The sequence below is a fragment of the Ictalurus furcatus genome, chromosome 6, assembly GCF_023375685.1.
Source record: "Ictalurus furcatus strain D&B chromosome 6, Billie_1.0, whole genome shotgun sequence".
Classification (NCBI taxonomy): Eukaryota; Metazoa; Chordata; class Actinopteri; order Siluriformes; family Ictaluridae; genus Ictalurus; species Ictalurus furcatus.
The window spans coordinates 8,935,665-8,951,001 of NC_071260.1; the positions used below are offsets into that span (position 1 = coordinate 8,935,665).

Here is a 15,337-nt window from a genome sequence, read left to right on the forward strand (position 1 = left end):
TTGAAAGAACAAGAAATGTTTGAATACTGGAGTCATTAATTTGACAGACAATAGATTAACTTCTCTGTAAACAAAATCAAAGTGCATCATGATTTAGAAATCAGTGTAAAGACAGCAGCACAAAGCATTAATAAACTGTAAAAGTCACAGCACAGCATCACATTCCTTAGTTTTTGGATGTAAGCTAAGGATATTGCTATACTGATGTAACTAAAAATACCACTGTCCTATCAGTGACTTGAAAAAAACTACATCAAGAGAAATATGTGTTAAACTTGTTTACCGTGTTAATAGTTCTTATAGACTTGAACCAGCTGTTTTGCTGTTTAAGCAATTCCTGGTGTTAAGGCAGGGCTTAGTATGTGCTGAAATAATGTCCTGTGATATTTAAGTAAACTATATATCTAGAACACTTCACAATATGGTCACAACCCTGAACGTCATTTGCCAAGAGGCCACTAGTTATAGAGATATAGTTATACTTCGGATCAAAACTCACTGGCTCTCAAAAATAAAAGCAGTGTAAAGACAATCGTATTTTGAACAAACCTAAAAGCAGCATTGCATGCCTTTTTTGTAAAACACAACTGAAACATGGTCATTCAAGCAGTTTGCATCACACATTTGTTAGATTCAGTATTGTATTTTCCACATTTTGTAGTGTTTTTTTGTCCATTTTCAAATTCCATGGACAAAGTTCTGGAAAAGTATGTATCAATGGTTGTTTATCATAAAAAATATCCCAAATGTTGGATATCCTACATTAAATTCATTATTAAAGCTTGGAAATTATATGACACACCTGTCACTCTGCCTAGAGGAGACCATTCACCAAATGATCAGGTAAGGAGGGCATTAGTCAGAGAAGCAACCATGAGGACAAAGGGAAAGTCTGAAAGAGCCGAAGAGACCCATAGCTCAGATGGGTTGGCATTGCGAAAAAATCAAAATCCTCTTTGGCAAAAGGCATATTGGAGACTCAGTAAACATGGAAAAAAGTTGACTTTTTCGGCCTTGGCATAAAGCACTTTGTTTGGTGGATCCTGAGAACACCATTCCCTAGTCTGTCATTCTATCTCAAGTGGTCCAATGAAGGTTGCTGGACTGTTTTTAATTTTTTTAAAAAAAAATTGTGATTACCTCTATGTATTGGCATCACAAAACTAACATTTCTTTTTTATTTTACTTGGTTATCTATGATGTTTGTCTTTGTGTCATGGCACACAACAACTTTTGGTTATACAGCTGTTTAAGGAAACCTCAATATCTCGGCTCAGGGTGGTCCTGCCTCCTTGGAACAAAAACTGATGTCTAGAGCACATTATAAGGTGGACATACTGTATATATGGACATGGACATATATAAACATTTTGAACATTCTTGTTCCTTAGACTTAGAACTTAAGTCCAAATGTAATGCTCAAGATTGCTCACAGTTTCACTTTTAGGGTCAATTTAAAATGGCAAGAATTCGAGTCTATTTTTTTTAGGGGTTACCTAGGTAAGTATAGTGTGCATATGAAAGTTTATGTAAACAGCTGTATAACCAAAATTTGTTGTGTGCCATGACACAAAGATGGCCATCATAGTTAAACCAAATAAAATCAAATTTATTTTTAAAAAATTGTGATTTTGCAATGATAATACATAGAGGTAATCACTCAAAAAAAATAGGAAAATTAAAAATGGTCGAGCAATCAACTTTGCGATTATTGGATCACTTGAAATGGAATGACCCCGTGATGAAGCATGGTGGTGGTAGCACTGTGCTCAGAGTTACCCTTTGCAGCTTGGTTGATTCTCTGGGTTTCAGAGGACATCCTCCTCTAGACAGAGTTACAGTTCTCCTACTTGATTTTCTTGCACCAGAACTAATATTGACTATTTTTGCAATCACAACTTTCATATTTTTTGTAAATACTTTTTCAAATTAAATAGATTCCACCCTTCACTATTATGGATTATTTTGTGCTGATTGATGATATATAATCCCAATTAAGTCCATTTTGGTTCCAGGTTGCAACACTACAAACTGTGGGAAAAGTTCATGGAGGCTGAACAATACAAGGCACTATGTTGGGTTTGTGTTCATGAATCATGCAGCCCTCTTTGGTTTACAGTTCAGGTAAAAGTAATTAAATATCCCGGATATGCATGGTAATCACGGAACACCACAAAGATGGTTGGATGAGCTGTGTTATCCACCACAGTGTCATAGAGATCTGTGCCATTAGCGGTTTTGGGAGGCGGATCAATCATTGCTGAGTTTCCAAGTGTATAGTCTCCAGTGAGAACTCTGCAGAAATACATGTGTTTCTGTCCTTGTGCATTTGGTACTGAATATGTGTGGCTGGAAGAGTAGCTTGCATTAAGTGCAAAGTAGGTGCCTTTTCCATAGGCTGCAGCTGCAATGAATCAACATAAAGAGATCAGTTAATTTAGCCACAGAGGTTGATGGAGTACAGCAAAAGCTAAAACACTGATCATTCCTGTTATTATACCATTTTTCCCTGCATAGCTCCGGTTGAAGCCATTTTGATTTATGTGGCTTATTGACTCTTCTCTGGTTCCATGAAACAGCATCTTCTCATTGTTCTGATGGCCATTCATTAGTTCCATATGTTGCTTGTTATTTTGGTAGTTCTTCCACATGCGAGGATTCTGTATCCGTTCAATCTACAAGCAGCAAAAAAGAAGACCGTACAAAAGCCGCATCGGGTATTTAAGAAATGGATATAATGTATCTAATTTATATCTCTCAGAAGCTACATACCTTAAGAACATTGTTATTACATGTTTTTCTAAAGTGGCCCAGGACATCATTGTACTCTTTGCTGCTAGTTTGCAGTGGACAAATTTTGTGTGGCTCATTAGATGCCATGACGACCCATTCCTTTGGGAAGTTCTCAGTGTCTGCAATTGAAAAATTGGTTAATTTAATTTAATCAGAAATGCTTAAAACTTTTAAGGACATTTAGTAATAGCTCTGATTGGCAGAAACAAGTTATTTCCCAAGATTATACCATAAGTGCATTAACCTTGATTTACTAGATAAGGGGTGGTCCGGATGAGGACCTGGAAAAGTACTTTAGTTGATTGAACTTGAAAAATATTGTAGCAGAGCTGATAAATGTATATTAAAAATATATATATATAAAAAAAAACATCAGCAGTTCAGCGACTAGCAGATTTTCTGTTGCATTTTATCCAATTACATGCATCTATGTTCTTAATTTAGCTAAAGGAAGCTCACCGGACCAGAAACTAGCTACAGGGCTATGGACATTAGTTCAGAAAGGGGAGAGTTTCCACAGACTTTCAACAATTTTTTTTTATTTTATTTACCGGCTTTGCTGATGAGTGAATGGACTTGTTAAACATCACTTGATTAAAGAAAAGTCAATGATGTAAATACAGTGTTTAAAGATGAACACATTTACTCTCCTTGTATCAAATTCAGAACAAGTATCTCATCTGTTCAGCGTTCATGGCGCTAGTCAAAAGTGGTAATATCTATGAAACATCACTATGAAACAAAAAATAACCACTTTGAATGGTCTTAGTTCTAGTCACAAACTAATCAGTAATTCCATCTATCTATCCATCTTCTACCGCTTACTTCTACCGCTTGTCTCTTCAGGGTCGTGGGGGAGCGACCCTGAAGAGACCCTCCCTGGAGCCAATCCCAGGGAGCATCGGGCACAAGGCAGGGTACACCCTGGACAGGGTGCCAGTCCATCGCAGGGCACAATCACATACACACTCACACACACCCATTCATACACTACGGACACTTTAGACACACCAATCAGCCTACCATGCATGTCTTTGGACTGGGGGAGGAAACCAGAGTACCCGGAGGAAACCCCCGCAGCACGGGGAGAACATGCAAACTCCAAACACATGGCCCCGGTGGGAATCACACCCTGGAGGTGTGAGGCGAACGTGCTAACCACTAAGCCACCACATCTGTTGTGGCCTATTCAGACCTTTGTAAGCAAGAAGTTTTATGCATCTGGACCTTTACAAATTTTCCTCCCATACTCCTGTACGAGAGAACTTAAATCTTTGTAGAAATAATAAAAAAGTACCTCTGGTTTTGTCAACACGCCTGATTTCCATCTGGTTACCACCACTAGCCCTCACAGCAGGACCCTCTGGCATACTGACTTTGTACACTTCTTTTTGAAAAGTGATGTCCACTTGTTTACTTGACTTCAGAGAAAATGCTTTTTCTAGTTGGAAGTTTGTAGCTAGGTCGAAGCTGTGGAACTGGCCACTCTGTTGGTATTGCCAGTCTACCAGCTCAGCTGTTAATTCCATGCTCTTCTTCAAGGTCACTTCTTCTCTTGTTGTTTTCAGCATGGTGTTGATCTCACCTACAACCACCAGGACATCCCTGCTGAGACCCTCTACTGTAAGTGTGACCTCCTCCGAATATGCTGCTGTAGCCGCCTGAGCCTTGTGCTCAACTTTCACTCTAACATCCATGGTTCGTTGCAGTTCCTGGATTCGTTGTCTGTCTTTCTCAGACAATTTGTGGATCATTGAATCACTGATGTGCTGAAATGCCTGTTCTTCTGAGATCTGCTTTTCAAGAAACTGCTTGGTTTCATCTACGTGGGTTTTGGAAGGCCCACAGATGGAGAAGCAAACCAGAGTCACCACCTTGTCCTCGATTACAAAGTCCTTCTCTTGTGGTGACTTGGTATCTTTGGTCTTAGAGCCCATAAACAACGATTTGGTAAATGCTGTTGAAATGAAAAATATGTGGTCATTTGGGATGAAAAGATTTCTTACATTAGTTAAAAACATCTTTAAAAGTTCTTGTTCATTATTAAGTGCTAATAATTGAAAACACTTTTGTGTAATGCACTACTTGCATTCATATGAACCAGGGGAAAAAAAATCAGGAAGACGTACAGGTAAGTTTTGACCAGGTACTCTCATTCTTCTGCTTTTCAGTGGCTTCTCTTTTCACCATACTCTGATGAAAATCTACCAACATGGGGGCCTGGAAGATCACAATGCGCACCATTTTGAGTGAAGACTGTGGAGTCTGTGTCAAAAAGTCAACTACAGCATCCATCATGCAGTCTGCAACATGGCCTGCATTAACTCCACCCTGACCTGTAAGAAAGATGGATTTATTTTCTTACACTTGTTCTTTGGAGCACTCTTTGTTCATGGTCCTTCAATGGTTTACCATGAAGGGGGCCAACCATTGAAGGATCATGGGTACGAATGCAAACTGGACCAACAAAAATGATTCATAATAAAGTTGTATTGTAATAATGCTCATAATAATTTTGGACTGAATCAGCAATTATTTCTGCACAAATGTTAGTGCAGAGATCAGATGGCTAAAGAAATAATGAAGCTCTTGTTTAAACACTGGATGACACTGATAATCAAAGTGATAATCAACATTTCCTATTGTAATCTTGAAACTCTGTAAAATCTGTCAGTAATGGTGTTTTTCTATAAGTAGTTTAGGTAATAAATGTAGTGATAGACAGGGTGTTTTGCAATGGACTATATGAAATAGAAAAATGTATTTTAAAAATCCATAATTTGACAGCTTGATGGGTTTTCCCCAGCCACAATACCTTTAAATTCTCTACCCCATGTCTAATCAGTAACTATGGTATTTAGCTGCAAGTTTCAGTGTGTTGCTTATATAGTGATACTGCAGTCTACTAAAATATCTCACTTTGTTATCAGCACCAGATCTCTGAACACAATGTTTAACACAAGTCATGCCCATGCATACATGAATGCTCCAGTATTGCTTATGAATGTGTTATAAAAGCCCATTATATATTATACAATGTGTTAACAAAACATTATAGATAACACATGGAAACTGGTTATTACAATATAATGGCATAAGCTTCGCTTATTAAATTAAGCATCCTATAAGTCTTTACATATTTTGTCATATGCAAAGTATTTATAAAAGTGTTTGAGTTCACCTGTTCCAAAGGCAGGGAAGGCAATGGAGGTGAACCCCTGCTTCACAGACATTTTTAATGCTTGCTTAACTCGTTTTTGGATTGTTGCAAGATTACTTGTTGCTGAAACATGGATGATCTTTTTGCACTGAAGGTTCCCTTGTTGGGTCATTATCAGTCCATTATTTTGCTGTGCTCCTGTTAATATGTAAATTACGCATCAAGTCACAAGCAGAGAACATTTAGATACATTTTTCTGTGATTATAGAAGTTCATTTCATTAATATGAACAGCTCTCACCTAGTTGCTGGCACTCAGCTTCAACATTTGGACCTGCTCCATCTAAAATAGCCTTTGAGACACCTTACAAATTAGAGATACATTATGTATTAATTATTTTGTAGCAGCTGGATGAATAATAACTGACACATCACAAAATTTAAATTACAGGGAGATTCTAAGTTGCGCTTTAAAACTGCAATATGTAGCATGTTAAAACAAAGAATGAGGTGTGATAACTGCATGTTTCAACTGTACAAATCAACTGCAGCATGCAGTAGACTAACTTTGATTGTAAATAACTAAAGGTCAGTTATTAACTGAGCATCTGGCAGATTGATTTTAATAATACAAATGCATTGTGGTGTAACAGCTGTAACTATAATTTCATTCTCTCCGGTTAACAGTCTGTATTTTGCTACAATAGGATTCCAAGCATTACCAGAGTTACCTGATTTTAGTGTGAAATTGTCATTGCTTGAGTTTACAATGACATCAGTTGTCTCCTTAGTGATGTCACCACTGAGAACCTGAAGCACAACTCCTCCCATCGTAGTCTGATAAAGCCCTGCCTTTGGTGAGGTGACCACTGAAAACGGGCCTATAAATTAATCATAAACATGAAATAAACACCTCTGAAAGCTATCGGAATGTTACTTTTCACACATTTTGTTATATTTGTGGTTTTTAATATTTGGTTTGACAATTAACCTTTGCTGGAGCCACTTGCTAAGGATGACTGGATGTTAAACTTTTTGTTGAATTCATCTGTAAAAGCCTGGGAATAATAAAAAAAAAATAAAACAAACACACACTAATAATTATGATATATGGTCAGCATACAATAGACAATATGCCACATTTCACCTGCATTCTCAGGTCTTACACACAACCCATCTTCCAAACACATTTATTATTTTTAAGGCTTAAAGCTACTCTGCTTATGGCCCACCCAGATCCTCCACCACTCATCTTTAGCTGTTTACCTCCTTAATAATATGGGTTTTTCTTTCATTTTCTTTCATGCATATTTATGTTTTTGTGTTGTTGGTTTTGTATATGTTTCTTTTCCCCCTCTGTGGAGCATGAAAGGTACTACATTACACAGAGCACTTAGTGCTATAAGAATTTGTTTTATTATTATTATTATTATTATTATTATTATTATTATTATAAATCACACTCTGGCACTCCTTACTTACCTGGATGGTTTGATGGTCACTGGGATGGAGAGCAAACATCACGTTTTGTACATGACGTGAAGTCCTGTTTTTGCTAAACTTAAGAACTGATTCCAGCATAATGGAAGCCACCAACGCCTTTGGAAATCCCAAGTTCCCTGTTCCAACAGCAGGGAACACAATAGACCCCTGCTTCTGTTGTTCTGCCTGACCTAAACATTCATCCATGATGCCTTCCAACTGCAGACAACATAATCCATTACAATTATGTTACAACCAAACAAAATCTACTATAGAAAGAAAATGCAGGTATGGTAAAACGGATAAAACCGTACCATCTGTGCTGATCCTTTTCCCTGGTTCCAGTGTGGGGCAACAGCATGAAACACCAATTTGTTTTTTAGATTGCAACCACTAGTGATGAAGACTGCTCCACTGTTTGCAGGTCCTGTAGCCTGCTGGTTAAGAAGTGTCTGAATCTGGGGCCCTGCTGCAGCAAGAATGGCTTGTGCAATAGCTCCATGGTTAAGGGCCAGGTCAGATGATACAGAGTTCACAACCACATCGAACTAAAGACAAAACAACAGGCAAATATATTACTACAACTTTGGCCCAGGAGAATGATAAAAGTTAAGAAAGAGCATGTTAGGTTGGAGAATTGAACTCACTGAAGTGTCCTGAATGTTGCACATTGCAAGAGTAATAGTCAACCCTTCGTTCGTCTTAACACTCTGGGATGATCCTTGGTTTGACGAGGTTGACGGTTTGGGGTTTTGCTGTGGGACTCCCGAATTACCCCTGAATGCTGGGCCCTGTCTTGTGGAACTACCCCCATACACATTCTGCACTGCAGCTTCTAAAGCTGCAATGGTTTTATCATTTTTGTCAATCAGATGGATCTCCTTTAAACACGTGTCTCCATTTAGGAGCTCAAAGAATTCTTTCAGTGCTGAAACAATGGTGTCTGCACAAAGGTTTAGTGGGAATCCAAGGTTGCCTGAACTAATGGCTGGTATTGCTAATGACTGGCAATACTCTCTGTCAGCAAGATTCAGACTCCTTCTTACAGCATTTTTCAAAAGGGTAACTGCATTCTGAGGGTTAGAACTATCATAGTGTGGTCCTACTGCATGAATTACATGCCTGCAAGGCAATTGTCCAGCGTTAGTAAGGACAGCCTCACCTGGCTTCAACTGTTTCCGGATTTTAATCATCTGATTACATTCTTCCTGCAGTTGCGGTCCTGCAGCATCAGAAAGTGCTTTTGATAGACCTCCATTGAGGTCAAGCTTTTCATTGGCTGCATTCACTATAGCATCTACAGGATAGATGCACATGTCACCTTTGTTGACTACAATCTCCACTCCATGAGGTGTACGAGCTCTTATTTTTTCTGTGATGTTAGAAGAAATCTGGTTCAGCTCATGTTCATCTACCAACTTGACAACACACCCCATTTTGGTCTTAGCTGTTTCAACAATCATCAATTCCTTATTCCTAAAAAACTTCTTGGCACCAGGCTTATCTACTTTAAAGATGTCGCAGTAAACAGACGAAAGTAGATTCTCAAAGATAAGTTTACACTCAGAGACATGAAACCTTGGGCCACTCAGAGAGACTGTATCATCCTTAAAGCTAATGTTTACATTGTTTTTCACAATTTCACTCCAATCTTCCTTTTTGTGCTCCTTTATAAAATTTACAATAATCTTATCGGCGTGCAGGGTTGTGGTAATGTGAGAATTGTTCAGCACATAATCAGACAGCTGTTCCTGAACTGACTTCACTGATTCAGCAAATCCAGAAATCACAACTTGGCTATCTGATGTGTCTATTAGCATCCTCATAACTGATGAATTCACTGTGTTAATTAAGCTGTCAACAAGATCTTGCCATTCTGCCATCTTGAGCACACTGCTATCTTCTATATCAATGCATGCATGATATAATTGTGCTTTCAACTGATCTTCACTATCTTTCAAGGACTTCTCTGTTTTAGCAACAAGAAATGCCTGGTTGTTCTTAATCTCCAATGATGTACGGATTCCCTTGGATAAGAAAAGTTCATTGGTCAGTTCCTCTATGTCTCCCATAATCAGAAACTGCAGAATAGATGGGTGGAGTTCTATCATTCTCCGATTTAGGCCAAGAACCTCTTGCAAAATCTTATTCTTTGACTCCAAAACGTCTTGTTTTATCCCAAAAAGAGTTAACTTTTGACTGGGAGCATTGTAACCCAGCTTCAGTTCTGGAAAGACGTTGCAGATTTCGTACTCCAAACCATCTTTCATGATGAGCTCATAAATAGATAGAGTCATGGAGATCTCATCTTCAATGCTGCTCTTCTCTCTTTGGATTTTTTGTGTAATCCTGTTAACAGTATTCTGTGCCACATCCCCAGTTCTGCGTACATCTTCCACAAGGCCTGCGATGACCATTATTCCTTGACCTTCGTGAAGGATCAAGGTTACAGGTTCAGATGACAACAGCTTGTGGACTTCTGCTTCTAGTTCAGCCCATGCTTCTCTCTCAATCTTGATTTCTAGTGACTTATATTTGGACATTGCAGTAGTGAACTCAGCAGACGCCTTCTCCCTCCACATCTGGACAAGTTTCTTTGTCTGTGCACCTTGATGAAGGATGGAAGGTAGAGGACTGATTCTTACAGCTGGGTCTTGAAACTCCAAGTGGCAGAAATGCTTCTGCATATCTTGCATGATTAGATCCAGTGTTTTCTGGCGTTCTTGAAGATATTTCCAGACAGATTTATCAATATTTTCTATCAAAGATTCTGGGAGTTTCAAAGTGGGTCTCTCTTTACCATAGAGGGCAACTCCCAGTGATTCATAGTATGGAAATACTCTGATGGGGCTTTTTCTAATCTGATGTTGTTTTCCAAGAACCTTGTTTACATCTGGAAAAACAAAAAATCTTTGTAACACAACATCATTATTTGAAAGATCTTTACATAAGATTACTCTGTGTGCTAAGCAAAGATTCTGCTATAGCTTGCAAAGTTTGATATTGCTTATAATGAAAGATTATTTTCATATTTTGTTTTCTTCAACAATTTCAGATATCATTATTATTCTCTTGCTTCATACAGTATTTTGTGAAAAGTGCCATACCTGCGTGAACTTTAAATGTGATTATAGCCGATTCGTTATCTTCAAGCATTTCCACGTCGCCCTCTACTTCACCATACTTTTCAAAATAAAGCATGATATAGTCAGAGTTCATGTCTGATAAATCTTCTACTTTCACCTTTGTAGTCATCTCAAGAGGACTGATTTCCAGATTCTTCTTCTTGAAAATTGAGTTCTCTGGGCAAGAGTTAATGAAGCGTACTGCATCTAAAGCACAGAACGTTATAACATTCACTTTAGATTAAATTATCATACTGGCTTAGGGGGGCATATATTATTGCAAGTTAGTACAAATGTTGGGTTATAGCTTTACTATTAAGGGATAATGTATTAATTTATGTGGCAACAAACTACACTAGGTAAAGAAGGATGAATTTACTTTAATCACATTTTTAAAAATAAATTCGAATAGGTAATAATATGCGTTTTAATGTTTTAATGTGAATGAGCTTTAAGTATTTAAAATTATTTACCTGTCAATACTTTTAGTGTGGGTGTTTTACTCAATTTGTTTTAGCACAAACTAGCTATTGTTTTTTTTTTTTCTTTTTTCATTGTGTAAAATTTGCCAATAAAAGTATGTTTTATGTGGTGGGTAATGGTTCACCTTTGTTGTTAGTAAAAGTAACCACAGCACAATCACACTCAGGAATGACTTCTATGCTGACGTCTTTTGACTCAGGGCTTTCCCTGAGAACGTTCTCTACCAGCATATCCAGGAACTCATGTTTCAGGTTCTGGATGTTTTTGATTACAGCTGATTTGTGAGATGACTCCTCACTGTCTTCACCCGGCCCAATGTCCTCTTCTTCTTTAGTTTCATTTTTGGTAGACAATTCTTCTGTAAAGAAAATGCACTTATCAGAGCTCTACGGTAACAATTTTTTAGGAGCACTTGTGCTCCTAATTACAAAAATCTAGGAGCACAGTAAAAATTTAGGAGCACGGTTGAATTGTTTTTTTTTTGTTTTGTTTTTTAGAGATGGTAACGTTAATGTGCTACAATATAACGCACAAGTAGGCATGAGAAAACTTGAGCTTGTCAATTATGACAGAATTTAGGAACATAGTATGAGCCATGACAAATTAATTTACCTTCTGATAAACTAAATATAATATTTTCAGTTAATTTTACAGACTGTATGCAAAAAACAACCGTTAACCTGTTCCACCTTATAAACAAATACAGTAAACCTCAATGTTCAGTCTTTGAAGTCTGCTCCTTTTAAATATATTTAAAGCTACACTATTAGCCCTTTTCCAGATTCTCCAAAGCCAATTTTCAAACCGCTCTGTGTATATTGTGTATATATCTGAATAATCTCATATAGGATGTGATTGGGTGAGTTCATTTATCCGCCAGATGCAAAGCGCTTTAGTTTATTGATGTTCATTAGAGATGCTCCGACCCGGATCCAGATTTTTACAGCCAATAATGTCAAATTGATATTAAATGCAACCCATAGTAATTAAACATTATTTCATTTATCATTTTATTTATATTTTACAAAGTTATTATTATATCTATTTTTCATATTAAATTATTTATTTCTAACTAGCGTAGTTTCTGTCTTTACATTTTATTCGTTGTTTTGTTTGTTTATCAGTTGTTCCTTTTAGATCGGTTTCCCCAGTACAGTGTTGCCATGTCTGCTGATAATATTGCGTTTTTGTGGGGTTACATCAGAACATGGACAGTGGAGTTGACTTTTCTAGTGATATCTGGCAACCGTGAGCTTAAATGAAGTGAATGTACTGTGTGAAGAGTTGGTGAAGAGAGTGAAGGGAGAGCAGCAGCGTACTGTATGTTTACAGACTGAACAGTTGTTACTCTTGATTATGGATGGTGAGGAATTATTTAATAAAAAAGTTTGAATAAAACCCCAACTTGTAGCGTTAGCATTATTATTAATTTACTCGCACCCGACGCCACCTGTGTTCAGGTCATTTTGCGTGATCAATAAAAGATTACGGTTTGTGAGATCATCAAGTTGAAGCAGATGATGTACAGAGTTACTCTTCATCATAATGGCTTCTTTGCAGTATTTGCACACTTGTTCGGTTGACTGAGGTGATGAAAAGCAGTGCGAAAGTAACTGTTGTGCGGTGTAGATGCATTTTGTAGTTTTTATTATCTCTGAACAGGTCACTCGCACTGGTGCACCTAAATATTTTTTCACAGTTGCACAAAGTACTTTTGAAAATGTGACTGAAGTGGTCGCACTGTAGAGCCCTGCTTATTAAATTTTAACTAACTAAAGATAATATTTCAGTGGATTATGTTAGACTATAAGATTGGTGCTTCCTTGTCAATTTCACCTCTAGAGGGAAGCATAAACAAACAAACAAAAAAAGTTTGAATCATGACAGAATGACTCACCTGTTTGACCTGTGTTAACCGAAGACTTTGTTTCCTGAAAAACAAATGTTATGAGCAGTCATATTTCCATAAACGATTTTTTATATCAGTTAATGTCTCATAAATTTCATTTAATATTTGGGGAGGGGGGAAATAATCCAATAAAATATTCACCTGACTTGGTTTGGCCTCAGTCGGAGGAAGATAAACACTTAGGATCACAAGGCATTTACCCAGCTTTATTTCATGGCTTTGCTTCTCAAGAACATTCTGTCTCACTAAAACACAAGAAAACATTGTGCATTAGGTAAGATTTGTGAAAAGCTGAGTTTAAATGTATTTGGCTAAGGTGTATGTAAACTTCTGACTTCAACTGTAGGTCTCCAAAGGTTTAATGGGTGGAGTTGAATAAAATTTGAATGAGTATTTTACTTATTGAGCCCTCCCCTATTTTCACCCATATACAAGAAGCTCTGCCTCCTATCAGTATTTATGGTAGTTCAACTGGAGTTAGCATTCTAACTAGAGTTACCATTAGCAAGGACTTTCATGACATCACATTCAAGTGCACTTTGACATTCAACTGCTTGAAAATACTTATAAAATACAACAGGTAACAGTTTTATAAATAAGAAATGAATATCGACTAACTGATCTTTTGGACACAATATGGTCAAATATTCTGTTTATTTTTGCTCCGTGTACGGAAATAGATCCCGAGCCCACTCGCTATATCACAATGATTTGTATATTCCCATTAAAGGTGCTTCCAGTGAAACTGACTTAAATTTTTACATTTCATCTTCATCTGACAAGCTTTCATATTTTAAGTCAGAAGCTATATTCATGAAAAAGTTTATCGTTTGCCATGTCCACTGATGATCTCGCTAGCTTTACTGTAGTAACGGTTTCAATAGACTGCTACTAAAATTTTATTTGACCAACACAGACCATGGAGTTAAACATCCTAGTGCAGTTATAGTAAATATAAACACTCTTGGAACATCGCTTGTCCAATTAAATTAGTGGACTGGGACTAATGGTGCATTCAAGTCATGTCGGAAAGATAGTATTTATGAGTTGAACACACATGAACACCACCACAAAATCGTATTTACGAGTGGGATACTCTGGATTTTCTTTGAGCCCAGAGTTTCAGAGTTGGGCGCGTGTCAGTAAGAAAACACGATGGAATCAATAGATGCAACGTCTGTAGTTGACGGCAAATTTGTTGAAATTGAATGTTTCCTCGCCTCAGAAGTTGATTTCAGTTATTATGTGTTTGGTATATGTAGCAAGTTATTGAAATACAAGCAAACTCCTAAATTCGAACTTCCCAGGAGGACTTGAATGTACAATTCCTGTTATATAAAACTCTATAAACATGGAAAATTCTCCTCATGATGATTTAACAGGATGTAAAGTATATGTGTTGGTGGGCGTGTCTATAAAATGACTGACAAAACATTCCATAGAAGGTTTCCAAATGTTTTGTTGTTGTTGTTTTTCAACTACATAATACACTTGCTTAAACTTTTATTACATTATTTGTACTAGTAAGATATGAAAAAATGTGAACTATTGTACCTTTAAGGTGCCAAGTGGTACTTTTTCTTGTTGCTGAGGTAGTACTTTTACTGTTTATCTTTTACCTGGGAGGATGTATGCGACATGGTGTGTACCTAATTAGCTTTTACAGTAAAGCTTTAAATGTATACCAGTGGTCCTTGGCGTTTAATTAAGCAACTTATTTTTATTTATTATTTTTTTAAGGAACGATATATTACATACATACTAAAAGTACAAACCATGTCCCCTTAATGGCACCAGGCCAGCAGCTACAAGGAAAAAATAAAGTTTCTGACAGTGTTGAATAGTCTATACGGTTGTAGTTTGGTCTATTTGTTAAGGCTGTGTGTGTGAAATTATTATTATTGTTGTTCTTTTTTAATCAATCTACCACAGATGCATTAACAATAAATAATTGTACCTTCTTCCGTTTTGAAGCACACCGTCGCTGTCTGGCCGTCAGAAACCTCGTACTGTACCACACAGTCTCCTCCATTAGACTTTTTGCTCTGGAAATAAATAGTGAGCTTGTTTTTCAGCTTGGGGGTCCTGGGGTCCCATTTTCCCTCCACGATCAGGGCAAAGGGAAAATTTTCGTCCATAGCTGAGTGTGTAATGTCGAGTCACTCTGGGTCGAAGAGGTTTAAGTGCTAAAGTTTCGCTTTTGTTTTACTCGATATGGAGATTTAGAGTAGCTTGAAGAGGGCGGATTTGTTCAACATGAAGAACCTCAGCACATACCCATGACTTACACCACAGCAAGATGCAATATATTCATATAGAAAGTCTGTAAAGGTGACAAACTTAAAAATAAAAATAAATAAAAAATTGTAAAAGTCGAGCGCTTATT

The 15,337-nt window shown here is 37.2% G+C and overlaps 1 protein-coding gene across 2 annotated transcripts; it reads right to left on the reverse strand.

Moving 5' to 3' along the window:
• Positions 1-281: 281 nt before the first annotated feature.
• On the reverse strand, positions 282-15,323 carry parp14rs1 (poly(ADP-ribose) polymerase family member 14-related sequence 1). 2 transcript variants are annotated; one of them, XM_053626441.1, is made up of 17 exons: positions 14,909-15,323; positions 13,093-13,196; positions 12,940-12,973; positions 11,167-11,397; positions 10,542-10,766; positions 8,082-10,327; positions 7,749-7,982; positions 7,435-7,653; positions 6,944-7,010; positions 6,684-6,833; positions 6,254-6,316; positions 5,975-6,151; positions 4,923-5,129; positions 4,091-4,750; positions 2,773-2,912; positions 2,501-2,675; positions 282-2,404 (listed from the first exon to the last, which is right to left on the reverse strand). In XM_053626441.1, the coding sequence occupies exons 1-17, from the start codon at positions 15,087-15,089 to the stop codon at positions 2,121-2,123; spliced, it is 5,397 nt and encodes a 1,798-aa protein (XP_053482416.1). In that variant the 5' UTR covers positions 15,090-15,323; the 3' UTR covers positions 282-2,120. The 2 variants fall into 2 exon arrangements, with proteins under 2 accessions (XP_053482416.1, XP_053482415.1); XM_053626440.1 differs by having other exon boundaries at positions 11,167-11,400.
• Positions 15,324-15,337: the final 14 nt, after the last annotated feature.